The sequence below is a fragment of the Pygoscelis adeliae genome, unplaced genomic scaffold (assembly GCF_000699105.1).
Source record: "Pygoscelis adeliae isolate BGI_AS28 unplaced genomic scaffold, ASM69910v1 Scaffold36, whole genome shotgun sequence".
NCBI classification, from domain to species: Eukaryota; Metazoa; Chordata; class Aves; order Sphenisciformes; family Spheniscidae; genus Pygoscelis; species Pygoscelis adeliae.
This window is the reverse complement of record NW_008824934.1, coordinates 5,620,077-5,631,755: the sequence shown is the minus strand read 5'-3', so window position 1 is coordinate 5,631,755 and position 11,679 is coordinate 5,620,077. Positions and strand designations below refer to the sequence as shown.

Here is an 11,679-nt window from a genome sequence, read left to right as displayed (position 1 = left end):
GTTGGCGGGGGGGTGCAGCAACGCGACGGAGAGCACCTGCAGTCGGGTCCCAACAGTCAACGGAGGTGCTAAGACAAAGAGCAGCCGCCTGTTCAGAGGCAGAAGCAGCAGTTTTGGGGAGTGCCTTATTGTTCCCATCTTTTCTTACCACGTTGCATACGCTAAAGGTACCGAATGCACGCGCGACCTAGCTCTTTCTTTGGCAACAATTTGAAGAAATAATTCATAAAAGAACACAAAGGTTTTTCCAATTTTATTGCAAATTTTCTCAGTTAAACCAGGATTCGCAGGTATTAATGCAACTTGTTCATGACCTGCGTGCTAAACACCAGCCCAGGATCAATACTTAATGCTTATTACAACTGCCCTAACAGGGTTATCCGCTCTATCTGCAAACCCTGATAATCGAAGTTATTAACTGTAGGTGTTACAGATGTAACGTTCCTGAATTAGAAATGATCCTGGAAGGGTGCAAGACTTTGTGCCTACGATCCCTTTTCCCGTTTGCATGGCAGGACCCATCCGGCGAGACCTTGCTGACGGTGAGGCAGAGCCTGCGCGGGTCACAGCAGCTGGGGCCCACAAAGGTCAGAACTAATTTAACTTCTTAACTCGGCAGCTTGCAGAGCCGCGGAGACGGGCCCGCGTCAGGGAGCAGCTCCCTGGGACGGGAGCGGGGTCCTGGTCAGAGCACAACAGGCTGGGAAGCGCACCTTGCTCTAATTACTGCAGACCTCCAGTTGCTGTCCCGGCACCTCCTGCTCGTACTTAAATTCCTTCTAGGGGTGGTGAGGGATGCTGCATCCACCTAAGCAGCTTCTGCGGGAACGTTCCTGTTATTGAAGCACCCTCTCTTAAAATCTTTCCGCTTCCTTCCAGTGGACATGCAAGGATCGGAGCAGTGGAAGCAGCCAGCAACGGATGGGAAGCACCGGAGGTAGCCTGGCCTCCCCACCGGCAATGGACCAAGGGGACGAAATGGGGGGCTGCTGCTCCACCTGCCTGACGCCCGAGCACGCCCTGAGGCCGTTCGCAAGGTAACGTGCAGGTAACCCCGGCCCTCGGCTTCGCAAGGCGCTTAAACTTATTTCTAAGCCGCACCCGCCCTCGCAGCCGCCCTCTCCTGGCACAATGCGCCTTCTGCCAAGGTCTCTTCCTACATCAAAAACCTTTGGGGGTGTTGGAGGCTTTGCTTTTGCTCAGGAACGGGGAGAAAATACGGCTCAGGGCTCCCACCACATTGATCTCTGGTTTAAAACAAGGCAGGCTTCCCACTCCTCCCGGGAAGGCTGGTACAGGCAGCCCTGAACTTCCAGTGAGTTCTGCTGGTGCAGCTCACGCTCTGCCGGGGTAAGGGAGGCCTTGGGGACAGAGAAGGGAAGGACACCGCTTTGTACAGGTGACGGGGACAGGGCCAGCCTCTTAATGCCCATCTCCCGCTTTAATCCCAGCGCGCTCAGCCCCAGTGAGAGGGAACCGCGCTGGAGCGCTCGGGACGGACAAAATGGAAGGAAAAGGGAACCCTGGTCCGGGTATGCTTCTGCGACCACACCTCCAGCCACCCCTTAATTAATTAACTGAGCACGCTTACATGACTAAGAAAACCACAAGGACTTTTTCTTTTGAGTTAACAATTTAATAATAGAATTTTCCTTTAAAAATAAAACCTAAGCTCGTCGGGTTAAAGATCAGTAGATTTAAGTGCTTTTTAAGGTCGTAGCTGCGAAGCCACTCTGTGCGTTGAGGATCAGTAGTACCGGTGCGGGGCCCGGGAGAAGGCATCACTGCATGTAGGCGTAGCGCCAGTCCGTCAGGGGCACGTGCGTTTCTTTGATGGCCTGGGGAGAGGTCCAGCGCAGGATGTAGTGGGGGCCACCAGGTTTGTCGTTGGTGCCTGTTTCAGAAGAAAAGAAAGCGCCGGTGACCACGAGATGGCGGATGGGGAACTTGCCCCGAGGGGGATGCGGCTCAGCGCGCGGCCGTGCAGGTTAAGTGCCGCCTCCAGACAGGAGTTTTTCGTCTCACCTGAGATGCGGGAGCCTCCGAAGGGTTGCTGAGCCACAACGGCGCCTGTCGACTTATCGTTGATGTAGAAATTGCCGGCCGCGTTGCGCAGAAGGTTCCTGGCTTCGTCGATGATTCTCCTGAGGAGGGACAGAAACGGCTGTGACCACAACGCAACGGCAAAAACTTGCGCCGAGGCCTCTACCCTTCTTCTATAGCAATTAAAATCGTGCAAAAAGCGTGTTTGCACTTCCTTGCACACCTTTCCAGGACTGCACGCTGTTTAACACACACTGAAACGGGTCGTGCATACTTAGAACTCCACTAAATTATCCCAATTTTGTTTTCTTTTAGCTTGTTTCTCTTCTTAGGTTTTACTGTTACAAAATGAAGGTGATTATAACTTAAGGATGGGTCCCCTTTGAGGTTACGCTGCTCTTAGCCCTCCTCCTGCTTAAGAGGGTTGGGGGCACTTCCTCCCATATGCTCCAAATGTCGCCTTCGAGAGAGTTTCTCACCGAAAAAGCGTTTTTGGGCTGAGAAACCACCTTCGATGCCTCCCCTTCCCTCCTCAGCGGGAGGAGGGCTAAAAGCAGCGTAAGCTTTGCGGGAAACGCTTTCTTCTCCTCCTCACCACGCAGCGCAGGGCTCTGGAGAGAAGCCAGACGGATGGCTCGCCCCAGAAGGGGAAAAGCATCTTTGCTGTCTCGGGATGCCGCAAGGCAGCGCGGATTTTGGCACTCACTTCTCCTGGGCGAAGACTGCCCCCGTGAGGCCATAGGGCGTTGTGGTGTCGATGAGCTCCAGCACCTCCTTGTACCGCTTCTCCGGGTAGACGTACACCGTGAGGACTGGGCCAAAAATTTCCTGTAGAGCAAAAAAAGGATAATAAAGCACTCGGTGGGGACAGCCTCCAAAAATAAGCGGCGGGCGCTTCAGCACCCGATTAGCTAAAACCGTGATGAAGAGGAACATCCCTGCGCCAACTTACCATACGGCACTGGTCAACTCATCTCTGCGCGTCCAGCGGAGACCTCAGGACGGGGACCTACAGCCCCTTTTGCACCTTTCCTGCCACCTCCCCGCAAGCTGCTCTCACCTCTTTCATGATGGGATCCTGTGGGTCTTTGCTCTCCACGATGCACGGCTCGATGAAGTACCCAACGCTGTCGTCGCAGCCGCCTCCTGCCAGGATGGTGAGGCTGGACGACTTCTTGGCGTGCTCGATCCACTTCTTTATCCGTGCAAAAGACTGAGGCAAGGAAATAATAAAAAAAGAGCGTGGGTTTGGGGGTCTAAAAGGAGGTTTGGGCAATCCCTTTCAGGGCTACGCTGCTCTTAGCGCTCTTCCAGCTCAGGAGGAGTGGGAGCTGGAAATACAGTCCTGGGCATTCTGAACCTTACGTCTGAGAGAATTTCTCAGCAAAATAACCCACTTTTGTCAAGAGGGGCAGTGACTAAGGCATGCAGTACTTCAGGAGGGAGCAAAAGAGGGCTGATAGTCAGCTCTAACTAATCACTGATGTTCGTACTTTGCTGTAAGCAATAAAACCCATTTAACCTGACACTTAATGAAAGCCTGGTGGGGTTTGTTACCTTCTTGCACTAGTAGAAACAGGAGAGGTGAGCTCACCTTGTCATCAATCACTGCAGAGAAAAACGTCCCAAAGTCCTGGGCGGGCTGTGGGAAGCCAGAAAGGAGACAATGTAAGTACATACTGTGCCAAAAAGCTAACTCTGAAATTAGGAGGAGCTGAAATTCCCCAAATAACACTTCCCCCCCGCTCCAAACACACCTCTGTTCGAGGGCGCAAGCTACCCCTTTTCAATTAGTCTGCAGTATTCAGCGACTTACACAATCCTTCCTGCAGACGCTGGCTACAAGTTAATTTCTAATCACTAAAAAAAGATGAAGCGGGGGGGACGGAGGGGCGGTGGTGGGGGGAACCAGTGGATAAAAAGCTCGGTTCAATAGGAATTAGTAGCCAGTTACCGCAGTCTCTAATCCCATCAACCACCCGCTGAGCCGCAAAGCCCTTCAGCAGCCCGGCAGCTCTGCTCACGTCTCCCACTTTGATCTTCCCGTGCTCCTCCAGCAGCTTCTCTTTGATCTGGGGCCACAGCGAGTCTGGGGCGTAAAGGCGGGAGCAAGCCGAGCATTTTTGGCCGCCGTACTCGAAGGCCGAGCGCAGGGTCCCGTTCACCACGCTGGCCACGTCGGCCGAGCTGTGCACCAGGTGGAAGTTCTTCCCGCCGCACTCTGGTGCCGGAGAGGGGGGAGGAAAAGAGGCAAGTGAGGAGTTGTCAGGGCCGCACCGCCTCCGAAAAGCACAAGCTACGGCCAGGTCCCTTGCAAGGGGCTCGGCCAGCGCTCGCCCTGCCTGGCCCTCAGTTCCTCAGGGGACAGGGACAGTGCCACGATCCCAGGAGCGCAACCCCAGAGCTCGAGGAGCTGGAGCAGGCTTACCAAACTGATGGAAAAGGGACTGACCCGAGTTCCCAGACTTGGCGTGGAAGCTCTGCGACCCCAGAGCGTCACCTCCTCCCGCCCCAGTGCCAGCTCCCCACCATAAAAGCCCATCCCGTGCCGGTGGGAGCTGGTGCCGTAAGCTCCTCCAAATACCCAGCGCACCCAGACGAACAAGCTTTATGCTTCTGCCACAGAGGGTGGACAGGACGGAATTTACTGTGTCATTTGCTCTCTGCTCACAAGGAGAGGAATCCTGGCCATCACTTCAGTTTCTCCCCGAGCAGGGGAGAAACTGAACCCCCCACCCCTGCATGGCCTCCCCCCCAAGAAAAAAAGGTGTAAGAAGTGGCAGTTACCTCCAGCCAGGCGTGGGAAATTGCGGTAGCGATCCAGGTTTTCGGAGACCTGCTTCCAGAGCCGCTTGAAAGTTCTGGAAGAGAAAGGAGGAGCCGATTCGTGCACTCTTGCCTTTGCACAGGGGTGGCACTTGGGAAAGGCACGTGTGGGTGATGTGCCCTGCTGAGGGGGACCCCAGCAAACCCCTGCATCCATCCCCAAAAGAAGGGACGCCTACAAGCAGAAGAGGGGATGCTACCTGAAACTGAGACCCTAGGTCTCAAAGCAATGGCACTACACAACAACCCCCTAGTTTTAAAAATAAGAAACTGTTGCAGTGTCACAGGGAAGACCACAGGAGCGAGCGTCCAGCAGAAGTTTCTGTTCTTCCCCTCTCCCCCCTTCCTTTCAGTCCTTACTGTGACAAACCCCTTGGCTGCAAAACAATAAAAATGCTAATAACCTCCCACCAGGAGGCACAGCCATTAATACGAATTTATGAGCTTCCCACCTTTAAAGCACAATGCTCATCAGACCGTGTCCTTCACCGGTGGAGCGGGGTCCCCGCGTTTAATAGCCCATTGCGGGCTGCCGGGGCCCTCAGCGTCGCTAACACGCCCCGATGCACGGGCAGAGCACGAGTTTGCAAATCTACCCGGAGCTGGCATCACTCCGCCAGCGCAGTGCGGTTCATTAAGCCAAATCACAGCATCCCTGGGAGACAGGGCAGTGTCACACGCAACTTCACCTATTCTCTGTGCCTTGAGTTTAGCAACAGAAACACTCTGCTATTAAACGTGCTCCCTGTAGCAAGAAAACCTGGTTAGACACTTTTTTAATCCGTTTTAAAACCCTACTTTAAAATGTTGTGTAAGGATGGCCGGTTGTCTGCCTGCTACCCTCTCAATGCTGTCCTGCATGTTCAAAGGACCGGCAGACGAGCACCCAGCGTCGTCTCAGCCAGCGGCTCCCCGCCCCCCCTCCCCAACGTACGGCACGCTGCCGGTGAAATTGAGCCCGCAGAAGTGCTCGGAGCTCGTGACGGTGTCTCCAAACACGGGCCCATCCGCCGGCACAAACTGCACGACATTCGGAGGGAGCCCGGCTTCGAGGAGGATCTTGTAGACGGCGTAGCTGGAGAGCAGGGCAGTGTCGCTGGGCTTCCACAGGACCACGTTTCCCTGGGGGCGAGGAGAAAGTCATAGAATCATAGAATCATTAAGGTTGGAAGAGACCTCCAAGATCATCGAGTCCAACCATCGACCCAACACCACCATGCCCACTAAACCATGTCCCTAAGCGCCTCATCTACACGTCTTTTAAATACTTCCAGGGATGGTGACTCAACCCCTTCCCTGGGCAGCCTGTTCCAATGTTTAACCACTCTTTCAGTAAAGAAATTTTTCCTTACATCCAATCTAAACCTCCCCTGGCGCAACTTGAGGCCATTTCCTCTCGTCCTTTCACCAGTTACTTGGGAGAAGAGACCGACCCCCACCTCGCTACAGCCTCCTTTCAGGTAGTTGTAGAGAGCCATGAGGTCTCCCCTCAGCCTCCTTTTCTCCAGGCTAAACAACCCCAGCTCCCCCAGCCGCTCCTCATCAGACTTGTTCTCCAGACCCCTCACCAGCCTCGTTGCCCTTCTCTGGACACGCTCCAGCACCTCGACATCCTTCTTGTAGTGAGGGGCCCAAAACTGAACACAGTATTCGAGGTGCGGCCGCACCAGTGCTGAGTACAGGGGCACGATCACTTCCCTAGTCAGCACACGAGGAAAGGCTTCTGCCCAAACACAGGAATGCAATGCTTAAACGCTCTGGCAAAAGTCTGTCCCGCAGCCCACAGCAGATGGGACCCGAGCAACGGCACCCTTGGGTGATTCACACCTACCTTTTACCCCAAGCACTGGTTTTGAAAAGGAGCGTGATTGCCCTGGTCACAAAAATCCTCCCCTTTCACACCACCGGGTCGCTGTGCCAGCCTTTCACACCCTCCCTTGCCAGTTTTGCCTTCTCTAAGAGGAGCTGCGAAATGCGGACCTGTTTTATGTCTCGGGAGATGGGATGGCGCCGCTAAGAAACGTGCTTACGACATCGCAAGCGCTGTCACCCGCTGCCACCGGGTTTGAGCACGACCCAGGAGATGTCTGTGCCAGCCGAAGCAGTGAAATAAAACCTCAAGCCCGGACTACTTGTGCACAAGCAAACAGCACAACTGGCTGGAAAACACAGCGCTAAAAGGCTGGCGGGGGGACCCCAGCCCTAAGGCTGGCGGGGGCACCCCACCCCTTTGGCTCCGTGCCACCGTCCTCCCTTCGGCTCCGTGCGCAGCCGCGGGGCCACGGGAGGCCCAGTGACCTCCCCTGCGTCACCGTCACACTGCTTGGCCCCCACCACACGTGACCGTGCAACAGGGTCACAGCCCCGGGGGAGCAGGAGGGGGATTTTCGGACTCTGTCTCAACCAGGCGCCTGATTTCCAGGGACTCGCAGTGCGGGCAAAGCTCCTTCCTGGACCCCCTAATCCTCCCACTCCAAACGGTGAGAAAACTAAACCACGCTCTGCAAAATAATCTCCAAGCAACTGGGAAATCTAACTCAGGCCACGATCGGAGACGGTATGCCCGGCAGCCTGGATACTGGTGCGGTGCAGCAACTGCTCCGGTCCCGAGGAAATCCCGCTCCTGCTCTGCAATGCCATTAACTGCGTTGATCTCTCCAGCTAGTTAGGCAAGAGCAATGTTTAATCCCCTGGGAAGCGCACTGTGGTGACTAAAACACTGGGGGGTCTAATTAATATCCACCTATTAAGTACCATTTTCTCCTAAATTCAATTCCGGGTACCACCTGCTGCTGAGCTTTTCAGGTCACCCGCTGATGCCCTGCTCCGTTTTGCCCAGGCCCAGGGCGAGCAGGGGGATTTCATCGCGCTGCAGCAGCCCGGTGGGAATTTATCGTCATGCTCGAGGAGGGAGAGGTGGATGCACTGCAGGATGCCCCAAACAGTTCACCCAGACCTGCCAGCATGGGCTTGCCCCATCCCAGCAAGGTTCGTCCGTTTTGGGATGAGTTTATCATCAAATGCCCCAAAGCCGATGACCTTCCTCAAATCCCGGGGTGGGAGGAACGCATCTCCCTCCCCCAAAAAACTTCCCGGCTCCGCGTTACCTTCACCCTCTCCCTTCCTTCTCCCCACTCCTCCCCTACAAAACTGACAGGTTCAAATGCTTCGCCTTGAATAAGGCTTTAAAATGCGATGTCCCCAAATTAAAAGCTTGGTGTCCTCCCTTATCGCAGCCTCTTCCACCTCCAACACAGGACACTGCTGCTGGAGGGACCATCCTTGGTGCCAGGATGACATCTGAGCCCAGTTAGTAAAGAGCTCAGGACAATTTTGTGGGGTTTTTTCCAGTGCATCAATAGATTAATTAATCCTGGCCCAAATTCATCAGGTTATTACAGTCTCTCCCCAGAACTCACCCTGCAAAGGCCTCATGCTCAGCGGGCACACTGGGGTGGGACACGTACACAAATGCTGTTTACCGGTACTTTGACTTTTTGGACCATCTTTCACGTCTGCCAGGATCTCTTGTCTCCCGATTCAGTGCTAAATGCCAGGGCCACGGCCCGCTCTCTCCTACCTTCACCCTAACGCACCCGCTGTACCCAGAAAGTGTCCTCCAAGAGGAACCTGAGCAATTACAAACTGATTACACTTTCATGTCACAACAGCACCCTGAAGCCCCGTTCACAGAGCAAGCACCACGTGGGAAAACAAAACCCTGCCGTACTATTTCTCGTCTCCCCTCCCTCCTGCAGCACCCTGACCGTCTCTTGATCTAAAGCCCAGCCTAGGAGTGAAAAGACACCTTGCTTCAGAATAAAAACCCCAGAAGAGCAGGTTTGGGCAGTTTTTCCTTTTCCAACGCTTCTCCCATCACACCTGCCCATCGGTGGACAGGCCTAAAATCCAGCCAGCAGAATGACTCCTTGTAATTAAAGACATGGGAGTCTAATTGCAAGACAGCTGATTGAATTCAAGGGGCCCAACAGAAGCAGGGGCCCAGGTGTGTCCTATTGAACGGCACCAGAGAACCAAGGAGGCCAAACTTGCTCCTTGCGGATCCCAGACCAGGCAAACCGCAGCCTCAGAGAGACTGGGTCCCCCTCCCAGCCTTTCTCCGGGCTGTCCCCTCCATCCCTGGCTCTCCTTAAACACCGCGACAACACTCACCATCAACGCCGGAGCCCCTGCCAGGTTGCCGCCGATCGCCGTGAAGTTGAAGGGAGAGACGGCTGCCACGAAACCCTGCGGGTGGGAGAGAAAAAGGACCGGTGGGAGTGCGGTGCCTCCTCTCACCGTGGCGTGCCACCACAGCTTGGGGCAAAAAAAGGGAGCTCCCCGAGCAGGGGGACAGCCTCTCACCTCCAGCCCCCGGTAGACCATGCTGTTGGTGCTGACGTCCACGCTGATGGGCTGGCTGTTCTCCAGCTCCAGGGCGTACTTGGCATTGAATCGGAAGAAGTCTATCAGCTCCGCAGCAGCATCGATTTCTGCCTGGATGACTGTTTTACCCTGCCAGGAGAGGCCGCATCAAATAAAAGCACTGAGGGGAGGGCGGGGGGGTGGAATGCAGCAGCCGTGAGCTGCAGCGGTGCGGCACGGCGCATCCAGATGCGGTTTGTGCGTTGCCTCTCTCACACAGACCACGTGCACGCTTCCAAAAGATGTGGCCTCCTACAAGCCCCCATCCCGCCACGCGTCCTTTGCACCGAGCGGAGGCAAACGCAGCCCGTGCCTGGGCCCGGGGACGTCACATCCACCCGTGATCCCCCACAGCCTCCCCTGGGAAAGCCAGGGCTGCTGGGGTGTTTCGCAAGGGTAAACCCTGACGATCGCAGCCCACATCAGTTGATCCTGTTCTCACGAAGCTTGAGGGCTCCCAGCTTCACCTCCCTTCTTTCTCAGCAAAGAGGCAAGGATCGGCTTTAGGATCAGCCTGTTTCCCCTCGCAGCACAGCTACAGGCACTTGGTAACAACACAGCCATTCCCAACGCCAAAAAATACCTTGGCAGCTCTTCCTACCCTGCTTCCCTAGCTCCTGGCTCCCCAGATTCCCTCCCGTTCACCCCAGCTATCTGCTGGGTCAATCCCGCACCTCCCTTACCTGCCCGATCATGGTTTTGGCCAGCACTTCTGCTCGCCTCGGGCCGCTCAGCATGTCAGCCGCCTTCAGGAAGATTTGGGCTCGGTCCTGGACAGGTTTCAGGTCCCATTCCTTCCTCGCTGCCAAGGCAGCGTTAATGGCTTTGTTAATGAGCTCCTGAGGAAGAAAAGGGGAAAGGCAGCAAGGAGGAACCCACCGCCTCTCCGTCACCAGGTCGGAGGGGAAGGTGAGTGGCCATCCATCCCTGGACACAAACCACGGCAGCCATTTTCCCACTGCAACCCCAAATTTGCAGCTCCCGGCACCGATTTGTTCCGGGGCCCCTGGGACTTGGAAAGCCAACACCCAACCCTGGAGCCTCCCTGCTCACAATCTGAGCAGCGATTTGCGTTTCATCCAGACTTCTCACCAGCAATCCCAAAGCGCATCACGCTGCAAGCCTCGCAACCCCGCTGCGAGATAAGGCTCGCTAAACCCAGGTGAAATGCTGCTGCTTACCCCCTGAAAAAACCGAAAGGAAGAGGGAAGGCAATGAGATGTGCTCACCTTGTCGGCATAGCAGTACTTGGCCACCTTGTGCGCATGATTAAATGGCTGAAAAGAGAAAAAAAGCCTCTGTAGTTATCAGTCCGACAGACCTCTCTCCTGCCAGGTACGTCCCCCTGCTCTGGCCTCACTTATTAAAGAAGTTTTTCCCCAAACTCACCGACAGCTGGTACCGCACCGTTGGCGTCCACACCTCTTCTCCCCCGATCACGCACGGGATGGCTTCTGTCTTGCCCTTCAGGTCGGCGAGCGCCTAAGTGAGAGGAGGAGGAGAGCACCGTGGTGAGAGCTGTACACGCAGACCTCCACCAGCCACCCCCCCTCTCCATCCGTCCTCCCCGCCAGCCCCACGAGCAAAGGGAAACCTGGGGACAGGCTTCCTTCGGTCCCCTGGGTACGGGATGCTCGTGGGCTGGAGGGACGGGGACAGGAGTTACAACTCCCCATTGCCCCCAAAGAGGAGTGGGAGCTGGGCAGGACGGGGCGTCCCCCCCCCCCAGCAAAGAGCCTGGGGCTGCCGCGCAGCACCAGAAGCACAAACCGTGACCTTCAAGGCCCCAAAAAAGCCCGATCCCCTGCGGTGGTACCTTCTGAAGCGCTGCTCGCTCGGGGCTCCCTGGCTTAAACTCGAGGATGGGCTCGTTGGTCACCTCGATGGCCGAGCGGTGCTGCCATCTCCGCCTAGGAGAGGAGCACAACGGACGCTGAAATCCCCCCCCTGGTTTCCTCCTTCCCTCCACACCCCAACCTCCAGGCAACACGTGTTCTATCGCCTAACGCCACGCTCCCTGGCCAAACCAGCTATGCACGCCCAGGCACCGCACCGCGTTATCACGCCCGTGCTCCATCCTGTCGGATGATGATGCCAGAGCTGGGAACCGAGCCTGGACGCAGCTCCCATCCACCTCTCCCTTCTCTTTGCTACAAAAAAAGGCGCTGGAAAAGGAATTTCTAAGGGACGACGTGCAGGGCAAAGCTCCGAATCGATCCGGTTTGCTCCAACACCCCAACGCGCCGCCAGCTCCTGGCAAAGTCCGGGCCGCGGGGGCAAAAGCCGGGCTGGCACCGCTCTGCCCGCTCCAGCGAGCGGCCGGACCTTGGCAGCTTCAGGCGACGCGTTTCCCAACCCCGCTCGAGCACTCAATTGCCCATCGCG

General features: G+C 56.0%; 1 protein-coding gene across 1 annotated transcript; it reads right to left on the bottom strand.

Moving 5' to 3' along the window:
* Positions 1 to 1,621: 1,621 nt before the first annotated feature.
* Positions 1,622 to 11,442, bottom strand: ALDH4A1 (aldehyde dehydrogenase 4 family, member A1). Its single transcript, XM_009325253.1, has 15 exons — positions 11,348 to 11,442; positions 11,111 to 11,204; positions 10,684 to 10,776; positions 10,524 to 10,571; positions 9,978 to 10,133; positions 9,235 to 9,384; positions 9,043 to 9,117; positions 5,804 to 5,991; positions 4,831 to 4,904; positions 4,068 to 4,264; positions 3,638 to 3,685; positions 3,104 to 3,256; positions 2,750 to 2,871; positions 2,026 to 2,144; positions 1,622 to 1,894 (listed from the first exon to the last, which is right to left on the bottom strand). The coding sequence occupies exons 1-15, from the start codon at positions 11,422 to 11,424 to the stop codon at positions 1,782 to 1,784; spliced, it is 1,707 nt and encodes a 568-aa protein (XP_009323528.1). The 5' UTR covers positions 11,425 to 11,442; the 3' UTR covers positions 1,622 to 1,781.
* Positions 11,443 to 11,679: the final 237 nt, after the last annotated feature.

Coding starts and splice junctions, on each gene's coding strand:
- ALDH4A1 (XM_009325253.1), bottom strand. CDS start 11,424: ATGGGAGCTGCGTCCAGGCTCGGTTCCCAGCTCTGGCATCATCATCCG. Junction 11,205..11,347: donor AGCACGGGCGTGATAACGCG/GTGCGGTGCCTG, acceptor CTCCTCTCCTAG/GCGGAGATGGCAGCACCGCT. Junction 10,572..10,683: donor CGGTGCGGTACCAGCTGTCG/GTGAGTTTGGGG, acceptor TTCTCTTTTCAG/CCATTTAATCATGCGCACAA.